Source organism: Setaria viridis, chromosome 1, assembly GCF_005286985.2.
Source record: "Setaria viridis chromosome 1, Setaria_viridis_v4.0, whole genome shotgun sequence".
NCBI classification, from domain to species: Eukaryota; Viridiplantae; Streptophyta; class Magnoliopsida; order Poales; family Poaceae; genus Setaria; species Setaria viridis.
In genome coordinates, this window is record NC_048263.2 from 9,259,106 (window position 1) to 9,276,664 (window position 17,559).

General features: G+C 42.6%; 3 protein-coding genes across 4 annotated transcripts; 2 read left to right on the plus strand and 1 right to left on the minus strand.

Moving 5' to 3' along the window:
* The first annotated feature begins 793 nt into the window (after positions 1-793).
* Positions 794-8,138, plus strand: LOC117852546 (protein DETOXIFICATION 46, chloroplastic). The gene is made up of 14 exons (XM_034734674.2): positions 794-1,327; positions 1,593-1,687; positions 2,201-2,309; positions 2,683-2,738; positions 3,566-3,621; positions 4,180-4,318; positions 4,863-5,000; positions 5,077-5,145; positions 5,241-5,351; positions 5,749-5,877; positions 5,985-6,062; positions 7,086-7,157; positions 7,444-7,506; positions 7,604-8,138. The coding sequence occupies exons 1-14, from the start codon at positions 958-960 to the stop codon at positions 7,703-7,705; spliced, it is 1,587 nt and encodes a 528-aa protein (XP_034590565.1). The 5' UTR covers positions 794-957; the 3' UTR covers positions 7,706-8,138.
* A 352-nt stretch (positions 8,139-8,490) lies between these two features.
* LOC117852532 (UTP:RNA uridylyltransferase 1) lies at positions 8,491-11,379 on the minus strand. Of its 2 annotated transcripts, none has more exons than XM_034734664.2 (6): positions 10,576-11,379; positions 10,101-10,460; positions 9,685-9,908; positions 9,546-9,609; positions 8,893-9,089; positions 8,491-8,778 (listed from the first exon to the last, which is right to left on the minus strand). In XM_034734664.2, the coding sequence occupies exons 1-6, from the start codon at positions 11,275-11,277 to the stop codon at positions 8,574-8,576; spliced, it is 1,752 nt and encodes a 583-aa protein (XP_034590555.1). In that variant the 5' UTR covers positions 11,278-11,379; the 3' UTR covers positions 8,491-8,573. The 2 variants fall into 2 exon arrangements, with proteins under 2 accessions (XP_034590555.1, XP_034590547.1); XM_034734656.2 differs by having other exon boundaries at positions 10,101-10,463; positions 10,576-11,378.
* A 1,912-nt stretch (positions 11,380-13,291) lies between these two features.
* LOC117837524 (histone deacetylase complex subunit SAP18) lies at positions 13,292-16,788 on the plus strand. Its single transcript, XM_034717186.2, has 6 exons — positions 13,292-13,518; positions 13,704-13,736; positions 15,340-15,450; positions 15,681-15,776; positions 16,338-16,409; positions 16,493-16,788. The coding sequence occupies exons 1-6, from the start codon at positions 13,405-13,407 to the stop codon at positions 16,523-16,525; spliced, it is 459 nt and encodes a 152-aa protein (XP_034573077.1). The 5' UTR covers positions 13,292-13,404; the 3' UTR covers positions 16,526-16,788.
* The last annotated feature ends 771 nt before the right edge of the window (positions 16,789-17,559 follow it).

Below are 17,559 nucleotides of genomic sequence, written 5' to 3' on the forward strand. Positions count from 1 at the left end.
TAGCTTGCCCATTTGGCTGGCTGGACCGATTTCAGGGAGGAGGCATGACAGGGCGCGTCTTTTTCATTGTGTCATGTTACCAAACAGGTTCCAGGGCTAAGAAGAAGAGAGTGGCTAGAAAATGTTTGTCGTATCCTAAAAATGAGCGTCCTAGAAGCTAAGGAGACCGATTAAGTTGCATAGTGGTGACCGGTCGTTGCGTATACGATGGCCATCGAGAAGTGAATTGCGAACAAAAAATGAATGTATTTTGAGCATTGCGTAGCGATGGGCATGGAGAAGTGAACCGCGGAAATAAATGAATGCATTTTGAATATTGGAATTCGTAATGTAAAGTCTGAGTATCTCCATTACACAGTACTCCCTTCTATAGGAAAAGAAAGTTGTTTTGGACAAGATTTGGGTCAAACATTAGGAATATAAATCATGAATAACTTTTAAGTTGTTGAGTTTAGAAATGTGAAAGCCATATAAATAGATTTGTCTTGAAAAATATTTTCATAAAAATATACATATATCACTTTTTGATAAATATTTTTATAAAAATAAGGAGTCAAAGTAATGCTTTAGAGACCGTGTCGCTGTCCAAAACAACTTCCTTTTCCTATACGGAGGGGTATATATTCCAAGATGTAGGAGTAGGTAGCAGTGATTGTACCCATGTACGTGTCCTGTGTGTATGGTATACGGTATACGTCTACGTACACGACCACTGTCCACTGCAGCAGTCTGCAGAAGAGGACAGGTTTGGACTTTTGGGGGCACAGCAAAGCAACGGCAGGCAACCTTCCCTTCCACACGATCCGGAGCCTTACCACCAACGCCATTTCATCATTCCGGCTGCGGCGGCGCGAGGGGGTGGGGAGGACCGGTCGACCGGAGGAGGCAGCCGGAGAGGAAGCGAACCAGCTCTAGTCTCCAACTCGTCAGGCGGCGGCGGCGGCGGCGGCAGCAGCCATGTCGGCGCACCTCCGCCTCCTCTCGGCCGCCCACCCCATCCCCGCCCCCGCTGCCGCACCCACTAACCTCCGCCGCCTCCAACTCCCTGCTCCTCTTCTTCCCGCGGCCCGCCTCCGCCTGCTCCGGGCGACGCGGCTGGAGGAGAGCCGGGGCTCCTCCCGCGCCGGTCCCTGCCGCTGCGCCGGCTCGGCCGTCGCGCGGGTCGGCGACGACGGTGGGGACCAGGCGGCGGGGATATGGGAGCAGGTGCGGGACATCGTCGTGTTCGCGGGCCCGGCGCTGGGGCTCTGGATCTGCGGCCCGCTCATGAGCCTCATCGACACCATGGTCATCGGCCAGACCTCCGCACTCCAGCTCGCCGCGCTAGGTCCTTTCTCCTTCGCTTTCCTATCCATCACCATACAGCACACATGATGTTGCAACACACTAGTACACTCAATCTCAGTTACAGTGATCATCCCTGCTCAAATGCGACGTGAACCTTACGCATTGCCTGTGGTGAGCTGATTGCCCAAGGCGGCGATTGCACGCTTGATACACATATTCTGATGCCCATAAATATGTAAAACAGGCCCATCCGACAGGCTGCTCGATGTGTTCTTATTCTTCTGTTTGCTTTCCTTTCCTTCCAGGGCCTGGGACAGTGTTCTGCGACTACCTAAGCTACATATTCATGTTCCTTTCGGTTGCGACCTCTAACATGGTGGCCACATCCTTAGCTAAAAAGGTGAATCCTATTATTCCATCCTAGACGCTCTGTTCCTCTATGTTAGTGTGTTACGTCAACAGATTGTGGTGTTGTAGTCTATAAGGTGAAGATTATATCACCTTGTCTACAAAGAGTGGTTATGTTGTGTTATAGCCACTTAAAGTTATTCCAGAACTATAGTCAGTATGCTTGCCCTTTTGAAAAGACTAGAGGTGTCAAATTAAGGAATCTGCAATGGAAAAAGGATGATCATTCCCCAGCATGCTTGAATTCTGGTACAAGTTTGCTCCCTCTTCATGCGACTGTACATTTGTTTGGTACTAAGAATATTACACCAGGACATAGATAGGATACTATTTAGCAGTTTATAGACTAATGTGAAACCAAGCTCTCGTGAATTTTGGCACTTGGCACATTGTTACAGATACCTTCTGTGCTCAATGTTTGTCAGTTTCAGATGCCAATCACCTTCTTGGATCTTACATTCTTGCTATATTGGTAATCTAATCTGGCTGCAGTTACTATATGCAGGATAAAGAACTTGCACAGCATCAAGTGTCTATGTTGCTGTTTATTGCTCTTGCTTGTGGCATAGGAATGTTTTTGTTCACCAAGGTTTTTGGTACTCAAGTATTGACTGGTAAGACTCGAAAAATAGTATCTGGACCTACAGCTATCAGCATGTTTTTCATACTTCCTTTGAAGTTTTGAGCATGAAAACCTTGATTATTTAATTTGTCATAGTATTATCTCATTTACTGCTTTCTGCTTTGTCTTAGACTCAACCAAGCATGCAATGTTATTGGGGATTATGTCTTCTTTTATCTTGATTGCTGTTCTTATTTTAAATTTATTTTCTGATTAGGATGTGTGGTTAGAAAAGATAGGGCACACTTATATTTGTCCTGTCAGTTTGTTGTTCCAATATAATTTTCTGCTCTGGATGATCCATTCATTGAACTTTATATGTGGTACCCTCCATTAAACTATATAACCTCTTTTCTTCTTTCCAGCTTTTACTGGATCAGGGAATTATGAAATTGTCACTTCGGCCAATACATATGCACAGGTTTGTAAAATCTCTCTCTGCAACATTATTCCCCGATATAATTGATAGGAAAGGCCAGATTTCTGGGATATATAGGTAACATGTCATGGTTTTGAGTTCTTTTTTCTTGAGCATTGGCAATAAAAAAATACTGGTAGAAATGGATACGGTTTATAGTTCAATTTTGTATAAATGGATATGTTCATAGTTCAATTTTGTGTTGCATATGAAATAAAACCTTGTAATTATGCATGAGTGGGAAACAGACAGAAAAAAAACATCTCTGATAGCTCCCTTCACACATTGCTTTCAGTATTCAACTAGTTGTGTTGGGTTATATGTACACAACTACACATGGTGTTAATAATGATTGATAAGACCTGATGGACATATTTTCTGCTTATGAAGTCTACATGTGAGGAAAGCTGTAATTTTGCATGTCCTATGGACATCTATTTTCTTGTGTATATGTGGTCGCCTCACCTGATGCAGAATGCAATTGAGGTGCATAAATCACAATTGACCTTTCAAATAATGTTATGCTTATTTAGCTCCAGATATTGCTTGTTATCATAATCTCATAGGTAAAACTGTCTTTTGAATTGCCAAGTTGGTCGTATTATAAGTGTTTATCTCTGTCCCTGGACAGTCTGGATAGATCCCTTGGATTTCATAAAGTTGAGCAGATACTGTAGATGGCTCTAACCACAAGGTTAAGTGGGCGGGATTCTAGTTTCTTATGCTTCTAAGCTTGTTGAATTCTTCAATAGCCTATATTATAAGATATAAAGTTGAAACTCCCCTTTTTGTGTAGAGTAACATATATCAATATGTGTACTTACTTTCAGATAAGAGGCTTTGCATGGCCTGCAGTTCTTGTTGGCTTAGTTGCTCAAAGTGCTAGGTACATGCTATGCCCATTCCTTTTCTCTTATGTTATTGAATATTTGTGCCTGCTAATTCTGTCCTGCCTTTCTTCTTTGTCAAAATGCATCTCGTTGAAGTCTAAATGAACTACTTTTGCTGTTTATTCAGATTAAAAAAATAAAATTATCCACAAAAGGGGGAAAAAAAGACAAAGTTAACCCAAGTCATGAAGCACAAGTTTGAATGTGGGTTACAAGTTATATCTACATTCTAGATCCCCACCCACTTTCTCAAATGCTATAATTGCAGTAGAGCAGTGAAAACGTACATTAGTCTCAGAAGTTCCAGTGAGAAATAGTAGAACACTGGTAGATATCTCTTTGACTTTCACAATTGTGGTTTTGAGAATAGTCAGCCAGCACTTGTAAATTGTAATCACCTACTCTTCATATTGACACGAATAAACATGCATGGGCTACACAGCCACACATTTACATGAATAAAAATGGATCAGATAGCATGAATACTTATGAGTTAATAAAGCTATCTTGATTAGACACATCTCTTATTATATAGTGTATTTCATATTACTCAGCCTGGGCGTGAAGGATTCTTGGGGTCCTTTGAAGGCATTAGCAGCTGCTAGTGTTATAAATGGTGTTGGTGATATAGTTCTTTGCTCTGTTTGTGGCTATGGAATTGCTGGTGCGGCCTGGGCAACTATGGTTTCACAGGTACAGACACACTTCCCAGTTACCATCTCACATCTCTTTGGTGGCACTTATGACTTCCTCTCTCTATTTTATGGAAGATGGGTTTGTTAAGTTGTCTTGCACATTAAGCTAGAAATCGAGATATAATGAAGTTACAGATTAGTTTAATTTGAAAAATAATGGTTTGTACCTATTATATGCTTATTGGCAAGATACTCATCTCTATTTAAGGTTAAGGGAGATGAGATTATCTATAAGAGGCACACAAGAATTAGACGGCTAATTCCTTCTTGCTATGCTAAGGACTTGGCCTAGGCTGGCCGTCATCCAACAAGCATGTAATAACTTGAGCATGATTCCACAAAGTTGTTGATCATCCAATGTATAGGTTAATAGGCATGCCATCTGATTTGTTCCTAAGTGAAACACCACATTGATAAAAGTTTCCCCCCCCACACTCAGAAACCTATAAATGTAAACTTCATCTCTTACCAGCAAGTTTCTCTTTCTTCATTTATATTGTTTGGTTTGTCTCTTGAATGGCTATTTTTTGATGCACTATCAGATTGTTGCAGCTTTCATGATGATGCGGAATCTAAACAATAAGGGTTTTCGAGCTTTCTCATTTACGATTCCTTCAACGAGAGAGCTGCTGCAGATATTTGAAATTGCAGCTCCTGTTTTTGTGACAATGACATCCAAGGTACCATTTTGGGGTCCTACAATCTATATCCTTTCCTTATGTCATTTTAATGAATTATTTCAAAAATCCTCTTCAGGTAGCATTTTATGCATTGCTCACATATTCAGCGACTTCTATGGGAGCAATAACTCTTGCAGCCCACCAGGTTTATGCCTTGTAACTTATGAAATGATTTCTGATGAGAGAATATCTAATAAAAAGGAATTTGACAAATGTATCACTTTCTTCATTTTTTTGAAGGTTATGATTAATATCTTATGCATGTGTACTGTTTGGGGTGAGCCTCTGTCACAAACTGCACAGTCATTCATGCCGGAGCTGATATATGGTGCTAATCGTAATTTGACCAAGGTACCTATTGATTGCAATGTTAAAATTTATGTAAATAACGATGCCATATCATTGTTGCCCTAACTGCCATTGATAGAAATGTGTTGTTTGATGAACATGTGTCCGTGCACACTTGTATATATATGCTTTGATATGGTTCATCTAGAGAAAACTAATTACATCCGATGAATCAATTGATACAGTTATCGCTGTTTGTTTCTCAGCTGACACATCCTTTTGAGTTTTCATGTTCTATATACTTTGCATGAAAAGTGTATTTGCACAGACATTCCTTCCTTCTCCTGCATTAGAGCAACAGCTAATGGTTGGGACAGCATACTTCAAATTCATTTCTACACTAAACTGTATGAATATTTTGTTGCTTACTCTGAAAGATCCTAAAGTTAACTTATTGTAGGCAAGGATGCTATTGAAGTCACTTGTGATCATTGGAGCGATTACTGGAGCGGTTTTGGGTACAGTAGGGACACTTGTTCCATGGCTTTTCCCCAGTCTCTTTACCAATGACAGAATGGTTGTCCAACAGGTCTGATACATCACTTAAAAAAATTGATTTTATTCATGCTTGGCCACTAGTGTTTAGTGCTTGAATTTTCTTTGTAACCCACTAATTATGCATTATATTGCCAACAGATGCACATAATACTGGCTCCATATTTCAGTGCATTGCTGGTGACTCCTTCAGTACACTCCCTTGAAGGAACATTATTGGTATGTTGATAATCTGATTTATTTCATCTATCTGGCCCATACGGATTCTCTTTTAAAGTGCACTGGGTTAACCAGACTCATTTGGTTTGCACCCAAATTAGCACTACCAAACCTGGCAACAATTTTGGTCAATGTTTGGTTGCACATACATTTGGCCAAGCATTTGAAAAGAAAAACACATGAGGCATGACCAAGAAGCCACGCGTTTCTTCTAAATTTGATGACCATCCAAAGAGTGCTTAACTCCTTGGGCTACCTAAAGTTTGTTGTGGTTGATTGGGCACAAACCAAACACACTATGTTAGATAAATTTGCATGCTTGAGTATGCTTGCTTTTGCAATAAGCATAGCAATAACAGACCAGAGGAGCCCTCCTTGTACTATTTCCATACAAAAAAAGGCATAGCAGTAGTGTAATGATTGGAACAATCTTTGACATTATCGCATGGTAGTGGCAATCTAATAGAATGAAGAGTTATTCGTGCATAATTTGTAAGGGCCAGCATATTGTTAGGCCATTCTCAGTGGAGAGTTTCATTACACTATTTCCAAGAGTGCCACATCATCTTCAAAGATTTAAGTTGATGAATGAAACAGCCCCTTACAATGCATAGTTTCATGTCACGATTTCATAGGCTACTCATAGTATTTAATTGTTGTATGGTGTTGAGATCAAATATGCCATATGAATATGTAACCACTTGTAATTGTACCTAAATTAAGTAGTGGCACACTAACCATGGCCACACAGGATCGACAAAAGTTATGGACATAAAACAAATTGCTCTCAATGGGGTTTCATCATAGTTTCAAAGTCTAGGTAACTGTGTACACAGGGTTTCATCCCATGAAACTCAACTCCTCTCTCTCTTCATAAATTTTATGCCATGTCACCATTTTTACCTATGTGGCATGTCATTTAATGAGTTTGAAACCCTCATGAAACTTGCATTGAGAATGGCCTTACCTACCATTTGTCGGACAATGTGCTGACATCTAATTTATATTTTTGTCCTCTTTTAGGCCGGAAGGGATCTGAGATATTTAAGTCAATCAATGAGTGTATGCTTTTGCATTGGAACCCTTCTATTGATGGTATGCCTGTTTCTTCTCCCTTTTCCTGCCGTGAATCATTAGTGGGAGACCACATGAATCTTTCTGATACTTCAGTTAAAACGAGAATCAGGACATTAATGATTATGAGGTCTGAACCATCAATAATAAGAATATGATTTGCGCTGTAATTTCTACCCTCTGGTCACTTTTGAATGCTGTCAGTTGGTTAGGCTCAGCAAGGAAAAAAGCAAGAGTTCGTAGTCTCAAATTCAAAAGGGTAATGATGAAGATGAATAACTTTTCCTTTTTGGTTTCATCTTGAAAGGTTCTCCGCAACAAATTTGGTAGTTTGCCAGGATGCTGGTGGATACTCGTCTTGTTTCAGTGGGTATGGTCATTTCTCTATATTGGATATCTAAAGCATCTACCATGTAATGTCTTAACTAGCCCGAATCTGTTGTCTTTGAACAATGTGTCCATCGCAGGGTCGGTTTGCAAGTGGTTTTCAACGGCTCATTTCTCCAACGGGCATGTTGCACAATGAAAACTTTAACCAGGTTGAGTACATCAAAACGAAGGCCACGTGAAGATGGCACATACCATTTTGGATATTTGGATTGGGTAAGATCACGATGAAGATGGAAATGGAGATACACAAACCTGTAAAGATCATTGAGCTATCATCTTTGTGCCACAGCCCATAAGTTGTCCACTCAGCCCAGCTCTACGTCTGCGGGATGTGCATGAGTAGCGGGTGATATTTCTTTGGAAGCAAAGTTTGATGCGTAGCCTAGGAGATTAGGGCCATGAAAGACAAGTTGGCTACCTGGGGTAGAACTCATCCTTTTGTTCAGTATTTTTTGTCCTAGGAAAGTAGGAATTATACTCGATAGGTTCCTGGTACTGAGAAAGGTAATGATTACACTGTCAAACACTTGACGCCGTAAGTTTGGAGTTACGTGAGCGCTTACAGGGTGTCCTATTGATTTATTTTTAAGAAGTACGAGATGCTTAATACCATGGAAATTGTTCAGAGATACTGGGAAGTGAGATTGCAAGAATGCTACATTGGCCTATTCCAGGCTTCAAGCATCCAACTGTAAATCCATACAGTACATGCCATCAGTGTTGGCATCAATGGCATGTTCTCCAAATCAGATAATTGAATTTACCTCTTCAGGTTTGCAGTCGCGCAGAGCATACGTGAAAGTGCTGGTGTACCAGTTACTGTGAACTCATTGCAGCCTGCAGCGATTCTTACGGTAGTACCTTTTTTTTTTAACTTCACACCGGAGATTCACCCGGCACAAGTTTTACGTTTCAAATTCGACCAGTCAGTACTACTTGGTTTACTAGATATCTTAACAATTCATTACCCGAATCTGAATTCATTTCTCCAGTTCATTGTAGAACTGCCATAGGGCTACTTGTCAGTTGTTTCATGCTGAATAATTTTCAGTCATAGGGCTCGAAAAGAGTCACGCAGGGGTCATCGTTGTACTGCAGCACGCCGGCAGCTCGCTCGAACTCCTCCCTGAGGATCCTGAGCGTCTGCCTGTCAACCACACGGCCTAAGTCATGGCCGGTCTCGAACGGGTCCTCGATGCACATCAGATGGCGGTCGTTGCCGACACGAGTAGTCCAGTTCTTCTCCTGCTTGCTGTTCACAACAGTGAAATTTGTAAAATTCTTCAAAACCTACGTCACTACGTGAGACCTGACGAAATTGATGCTGCAAGTTTATTGTTCAGATAAGATTGTTGGCTCTTATTACCTGATCGTGTTCCCCATGCGAACCGAGATGACATCACGCCTGTAATCATGGTCGAATGCCCAGTAGTGGAAGAACGCCCAGAGTAATTCCGCGATGCTCTCCTTGTTATCAGCACCGAAGTCTTGGAGATGATGAACTTCGTCGAAATATGCGCACTCGGTGCCATCAACATTCATGGTAAATGTTTGCTCCATGGCCTGAAAGGCATGGGAAGGGCGTGAAGCGTGAAGCTAAAAACTAAGACTTTTGGCGTCAACTGAAATTTCGTGCAATTTCCAGACTAGTGATTTTAGTTCTAACTGTACTCATTGTTCAGTGGCATATAGACCTACTTTCTGCAAAAAGGAAAAAAAAAGAAGAAAAAAAAGGAGAGACCAACCATAGTTGAATGATGAGCAAGCCACCCGAAAAGTATGCATATGAAGGAAGGGTGAAATGGTGGAAATCCAGGATCAATTGAGCATAGCACTCTACCATCAAATAAAAAAAGGGAAAAAAGTTTTAAAATGGAAGGGGTTGAAATGCAAAATAAAAATGGTTGGTTTACCTATATTAACATCATGAATCAAAATGCAGGAAAAATTCAGGAGTAATCTTATCCTAAATTATAATTGCGAAACATCAAGTAAATTTGATAAAGTTAGCTACAAAACCTGCAGACATGGTAGAATCTTGGGCTCTCGTAGCTGCAAGAAGTTAATGCACATGAGAACATACCTGCAGGTTCATGTAAACAAAGCTTAGAACCCAAATTTGTATTAAAACCAAAAATATCATTTTTTTTCTACTCACGCATAGCTAGAGAGGGTCCCACGGTAAGTTTCATTCACACCCCTCAGTTTAGCCCAGTGTTTCACAAGAAAGGCCAGCTGAAGCAATCTCTGATCTATCTGGGCGTAATCCTTAAGAAGCTTTGTGTTAGCAACAGCAAAGAGGTTGTTGATGCATATGTCGCACGAGAAGCCACTTGCTGGATCTGACATCCTTACAATCGGAACTCTAGCACTGGTAATTGCCTGCATAAACGTATTAGAGACCAAGAGGAACGACATGAACAGACAATAATCAAGCAAAGATATCGAAGGCAAGTCTTCATCAGAGTTGAATGACAATATGCAGTAAGAATTGAACCCACGTAAAGAATTAACTCAAGTGACTTTGGATGAGAATGCTGCATAATTCAATTGTAGAACTCAATGAAGACTTACCTCCACATTGTCGAAGTTATCACTCCTTAATACATCTGCTAATTTCAGAAGAGCCTCAGCTGTGCTCTCGGTGCCAGTCTCCATCTCAAGACAAACGTCAACATCGCTGTGGGATGTTCCAAACGAATTGGCGCATGATCCGTAGAGATGCAGCTGAGCATCGGGCCACTCCTTGCTGACAGACTTTGTCAGGGAGTCCACAAGCTGATTCTGCTTGGACTTGTGCTCTTCTGACGGCTTCAGGGACTCGTAGAGCGCGAGCAAGCCAGGCGTGAAGGTGTCAATTTCGGGGCGGGACTCCACCTGCCATCTGCGCATTCTGCCACTCAATTGTGGTACTTGATTCGACTGAGATACAAGCTGCTGCAAACGAGCACTGGTAATTCAGCAAGTGAATGAACAGAACGATATGTGATCGATCGATCAATGGAATGCATTTTCACTGCCAAGACGGGAGTTTGAAGATATTTCCTACCTCGCTTATCCGCTCGTCGCCGCCGCCGCCGCCATCAGAACGCTCCTGATTAGCAGCCATGTGCAGAGAATTATTCGCGTCGTCTTCCCGATCGAGACCCTCGCGATGACCACCGGTGTCCTGCTCGTCCTCCGGTTCGAGTTGGTCCTCAGCCTCAATGCCCGCCTCATCCCCACCGGAATAGCCTTCGCTCCCCGCCGCCCGATCCTCGTCGCCGGCATCCTCGCCCTTCTTCTCGACGGCGACCCACGCCTTCTTCTTGTGAACCACCCCCGCCGGCTTGGACCTCTGAGGAACAGAGCGCCCTCCTCCACCGTTGTGGGCGGTGGCCCCGGGGCTCCTCCCCCTCGCGCCGTTCCCACGTCCACCGAAGCGTCCCGCATTGCGCGTCCTCGGCTCGTTGAACGCCGGCGGGAACGGCCGCGGCCTCGCCCCCGCGTCCCCCGGCGAGGGAGAGTGAGAAGGAGGCGGCGGCTTCCGCGGCGCCGGCGGGGGGAGCCAGTCCGGCCGCGTGGGCGGCACGATGTGGAGGCGCTCCTCGGGGCGCAGCACGGGGAACGCGGGCGGCGGCGCGACGAGGCGGTGCGGCGGCTCGAGGCGCGCGGCAGCGGCGGGCGCGGCCGGGCGCCGCGGCTTGGGCGCCGGGATGAGGAAGCGGAGGAAGCCGTCGGCGACGGGGCGCGCACTGTTCTCGGCGGCCATGGCGCGCGCGGCGGGCAGGGGTGGCGGTGGTGGTTCGCTGCCTGCCTGCGCCGCGGGCGGGCGAGCGAGGAAGGTGTGAGCGGGGGGTGAGTGGACTCGGGGAACTGCTCGCTTTTGAAGCCCTCTCCCGGCTCGCGGGTCGTCCGGCCTTGTCGTTTGCGCTTCCCTAGGCAAACTACCAAGCAGTTTCGAAGTGTTGTTCAGAATTTAAACACTCGAGGTCTCGAGTGCAGCATTCAATTCCGAGTCACAATTCACACGGGAGGGTAGGGTGGCTTATGGTAAATTCCTTTTTATGTGAAAATCAATTGATCAGGGGTGTGTGGTCGCTAGCCAACAAAACACTAGCAAACAACGCTAGCTACGTTGTAATTATAGCGTCGCTACAAATCTTTCTGGTAACAAGCCTGTCTGTCTGTGACAACTTTTTCTTTACGTTTCTCATCAGGAGTATGGAATCTAATTCATGGATGGCCTCGTGCCAACCATGTGATAATTTTCTGTTAGTCCTTCCACTACCACATTATAAATGTATTAAAACATGAAATACTTCTCGGTACAATTGAGATCGTGAGTGTGACGGCTGCAAATTCATGCACGTGCTTGTTCGGTGTGTATCTATGTATATGTGTATTCTACTACCACATTATAAACATATTAAAATATGAAATACTCCTTGGTACAATTGAGATCGTGAGTGTGACGGCTGCAAATTCATTCACGTGCTTGTTTGGTGCGTATCTATGTATATATGAATATGGATGTTGATATCACTGAAAGCTTGCTTGTATGAGTTATTGTTATGGTGTGCACAAAACCTACCGTGTAAGTAAAATGTTAGTACCTAAGTTACAAACCCACCATGCTTCACACGAGAAGGTGGAGTGGCTTCTGGTAATTTTTTCTTAAAAAAAATCAATCCACCAATATATTTTACGAGTACGTTTGATGCTAGCCATCAACGCTAGCTATGTCTTAATTGTAGGGTCGCTACAAATCTGACTATTTGGTTGGTGGTTGGTGATAAGGACGTTGCAGTTTTTCTTTCTTCACGATTCTCATCAGGAGTATGACATCTAATTGTTGGACGCTTTCTACTAAATATGTGACAATTGGTAGCTGGGAATAAAAACACCCCACCGTCCTGCTACCACAATGTATTAAAACATGAAATACTCCATGGTACAAGTCCAAATGCATTTGCATTTGAGATCGTAAGTGTGACGGCTATAAATTCATTCACGTTCTACTTTGGTGTATCTATGTACATGTGCGTAATGTATATGTACCGTCAAAACAAGTATAGACGTTGATATCAGTGAAAACTTGCTCCAACCTACCGTAGTAAAATGTTAGTACCTAAGTTACAAACTTGATAACTGCATTGCGAATACATCTTTATAGCTCTACAAATGATTATGTTAAAAGTGGGCTGTGCTTGTGTGTGGTTGGTTGTTAAGTGAAGATCCTGTTCGCTTCAGCTTATAAGCCGGCTGAAAAGCTGAAACGGCTGATTTGTTGTGAGAGGAAAACACTGTTTAGTGGCTGATAAGCCGGCTGAATAAGCTGAAGCGAACAGGCCCGAGATTAGCACGGTATATGTGTGTGCACTTTCTATATATACGCTACAAGAGGCTACGATAATTGTATACAAAATTTAAATGATATAGCCACAAGAATTGTTGAGAGCTAGTGGTGAAGTTAGCAAGAAACGGCCACGATCAGCTCCATTAACATGATGTGATTTAAGTTTTGGGGTCAGCTGACATCTGCAGAGCGCTTGCAAAGTAACAAATCTGTTTTAGTTTGATTTATTCTTTGCGAGGAGAGCAAGGGTGGTGTGAACGGTAGCGTAATTTTTACATGGGGGGATTTAGATGAAATTTGTAGCGATACGTCAATACAACTGCCCCGATCGTTGGTCGGTTTTGAGAAGTGGACCGAATTGCAATTATGTAATTTCCATTGAGCCCAGGGAGGAAATTGCGAGGCTTAGGGAGTTAGGGTTTATTGCCTCGCTTCGAGACACATCCACTCCCGCACGCCGTTCCCCACCCACCTCTCCCGCGACGAATCGGCGGCGGCGGCGGCGAGTTCCCCTGCGAGCCTTGGTGTTGAGGACGTGTGATGGCGGGCATGGGCGACATGCCCATGAGGCCGGCGCGGCCGGGCCCGCCGCTGCAGCACCGGGGGCCTCCGCCGATGGCGCGCCTCCGCCCTGAACCCATCGACCGCGAGAAGGTAACTATCCCCCGGCCGGGGTCCCCTGCCCCTGATTTCGATATCCAACGGAGTTGTGCTTGTAGAAGTAGGTGGATAATGATACGCAATTCCACAACATTAGGCTAGGTCTTGCATCCAGGGGAATATGAATGTTGACTGATTCTCATACTGATAACGAGCTGTGTTTTTTTTTTTGGGTGCAGACCTGTCCTCTCCTGCTCAGGGTCTTTACGAGGGTAAGTACGCTTTTCTTCTTATTTTTGCCCCATCTGAATTTTTGGTTACATGTACTGATTAGTACTTTAGTGTTTTTAAATTTGAGAGGTTGTAATATTCTGGATCCACTTGTTCTTGTTTGTATATGACTTCAACTTTCGAATGGATTTCATGGTACCAACGGCCCATAGTGGAATTGGCAGAAAGCTTTTATTTGCTTGGAAGTCTGCTTTAAAAATGCAATTTACTGCCAGTTTTCTGCTCTTGGAATCCTTTTAGAAGCATACTGTTAGATTGCATAACAGTATGGCTATTTGATTGTGAAATTATTGAATAAATAATCAGCGAAGTTTAGTTAAACACTAGGCCGTACTTACTCAGTGGCATAAAGGGAAACAAACATAATATGGCCGACCTGTTCTGGAATGACTCTGGAAAAAGCTGATCTGCTTAGATAAAGAGAATAAACTGTTTGATATGTTGAGTGGCCTGCACTTCAGATTTAATTATTTATAGAGCTGTTGAGCACAGCTATCTGTACTTACAAGTTATAAGGTTTGCAATTTAGACACTCTAGCTATTCTCTGGTCAAGAAATTGTGTTCTGTGAGCAAACTTTTTTGTGGTACTTTATTACTTATTTTTAGCTGCTCTGGAAGCTTACTGCTTTACTGGGTCAATCGGTGCTGTTCAATAGGAACTATATTGTCTAAGATATATTCTGAAGTTGTCTACATGTCATTCTCAATGTTTCATGAAAAACGCAGTAGCATTCTCAGACATTAGGATATAACTTCTATTTGGGGTGATGTGCACAAATGTACTCTGGATCTACTTGTTTTTGTTTGTATATATGGCAGACATCTGAATGGATTTCATGGGTATCAACTGCCCATAGTGGAATTGACGGAAAGCTTTCCTTATTATAGAACTCTAGTATTAAAAATGCAATTTAATGCCAGTTTACTTGTGCTGGGAACCCTTTTAGAAGCATGGGTGCCACTTTTTTTTTTTTTGTCTAAGTAGGATTGCATAACTGTATAACTGTTTGATGGTGAAACTGATGAATTATCAGCTAAGTTTAATTAAGCACTAGGCCATACTTACACGTGTTATAAATGGAAACAAACATAATATGGCAGACCTTTGGAATGACCCTGAGGAAACACTGATCTGCTTAACCAAAGGGAATAAACTGTTTGTTACGTTGAGAGGCCTGCACTATATAATTGATTATTTTACAGAGCTGTTGAGCACAGTAACATGTCCTACAACTACAAGTTATAAGATTTACAATTTACACACCTTAGCAATTCGCTGGTCAAAGAATTGTGTTCTATGAGCACATCTTTTGTGGTATACTTATTTAGCTGCCCTGAAAGCTTACTGTCTTACTAGGTCAATCGGTGCTGCTCAACGGAAACTATATTGTCTATTTTGATTCTGAAAAGCACAGCAGCGAACCCAGACCTTTGGATATAAGTTTTTATGCTTGTGATCTGCACAAATGTATTGTGGATAGTAACACATATCATGCACCTCTTATTTTCTTACATGTCTTATAGTAGAGTTTATGGGGAAATGCCACGTATTCAGAAAATTGATCGTTGGTGGCTATTTACAGGTTGCTGGCCATCACCAAAATGAAGAGTTTGCTGTCAGAGGGAAAGAACCAAAAGATGAAGTTCAAATTTATACATGGAAGGATGCCACGCTCCGTGAGCTCACTGATCTCGTAAGTCCCTTTTTCACATATGTTACTTGCTTGTGCCATTTTAAGAAAAAAGAAACTTTTGATCCATACCTTGGAGGAAAAGAGGTTATCATGTCTTCATGACATACCACTGGGTGTGACATTGACAAGCGGGCCTGAGCCTGCATGTCAATAACATGCCAAGTGGTATATTGCACTCTCTCAACACTATGTATGAAAATCTTATCAGTGCATTATGATGTCTTTTTCAGGTGAAAGAGGTTGCTCTTCCAGCAAGGAAAAGAAACGCTAGGCTTTCTTTTGCATTTGTGTACCCAGACAAGAATGGTCGTTTTGTTGTAAGACAGGTAATTATTCCCATTGTGACTACCTTCCCATAACCTCTTTCCTTCATTTACAAACACCACATGATTCCCTTTCTCCAGTCGTCATATCTATCCTTCTAAGGAATTAATTTATGAATTGTAACCGTTGCTAAAATGTGATCCTCCTTTGCATTACTGGATTAATCCTGATTCCACCGCATTCCCTGTTTTATGATGTCAAATGCTTGGTGTTTTTTTAATAGAAAAACTGAAGTTCTGTTGCGAAATGAGCTTGTGTCATTAATGCTAAAATGTGGAGCCCCCTTCACATCAAGACTGGTGGGTTGGATTGTATCATTATGATCTTGTGTCCATTGAATCTTTTTCATAAATCTCAATGGCATTAGCACAACTCTAGGCCCTTAACATGCATCAGTTAAAGCGACTTTACTGTTCGCATCATGGCGGTCATGAAAAATGCTGCTTGTTACCTTGTTAATTCATTCAGATGGCTAGCTACCTGCCTAGTCGTGTAAATTTCTCTATACTAGTGTTTCCACTGCATGCTAACCTTTCATTACTTGTCTTGTTGAATATTTGTAGGTGGGTTCAACATTCGCATATGGTCATGGAAGAGGGGATGATGCCAAAACTCTTGCAGAGCTTGGTTTCCAGGTTCTCGCCAATGTTGTATTGTGCTTTTTTCTATTATGCCTTTTGTCAATGCACAAATTACTCATTTATGCTGCCTCCTGCAGATTGGTGATTACTTGAGCGTTGCGATAATGTAAACCATGCCCATGCTGAACTTGACGAATGCCAGTGCTGAAATCAACGACTGCACTGGACGTAACTGCTGTGATGTCAAAAGCCCTGGGTGGCAAGGGGTGAATCTCTGTTAGCACTAGGGAATCGGACCAAAATTCTCTGTAATACTTGTACTGTCAAGGCATTTTGAACCCTCAAGGCGTCTGGTGTGATTGCTTGTTAATATGGTACTTATCTGTGGTGCCTGGAGTTTACAAATATGAACATCGTACGTTTTTTTTTCCAATTGTAATGTGCCTATGGTTCCATGCTGAGTAGGGCTGACTGATATTCCAAAGCCAAAAAGTACTTGCCCCGATCTGGTAACAGTTGCAATGCAGTCTCAATGTGCTGTGGCCGGTTTATAGCTTTAGACAGAATTACGAAGCTATTCTCAGGTTAGAAATTGTGTTGGAACCTCCATTGTAGAATTATGTAGTAGATAGTCAAAACTAAGTACAAGAAAGCTTCTGATCAAATGCATGAGCCGATGAGCGTACGCCGTCTCATCTTTGTTGAGAACCAATCAACCATCCGAAGCATGGCAACAACAATTTCAAAACAGCGACACAATTTTGGGCATTCGTTCGATTTTCTTACAAATGGCACCAGATTTATTCACTAATTTACACACGCTGCAAAAACCGTTTGCAAAACAATTTATTGCTTGGATTTCTGAAGCCTGAAGCCCAACTGATTATACACATTATTACATTCCTGAAGTCCTGTGCGGCCTATATCATTCACAGGGTCTTCACTACTCTTCAGCTTCCAAACACGAACAGTTACTACTACTAGGTTCTCACGGTAGTGGGGAGTGCTTCAAGTATACTCCTCCAGGAGAAGTACAGCTCTATATACAGGTGACAAGAGCAGCTGCATTTTCTGCAACACAAAAAGGTTATGCATGAGCACCTGCACACAGCATGATGGGAAATGCTGGGTTTCGCCAGGAGTTTTTGTAATGATCATTTGATTTTCACATCTCTTATCACATTGTACTGGAGTCTGGAGATGG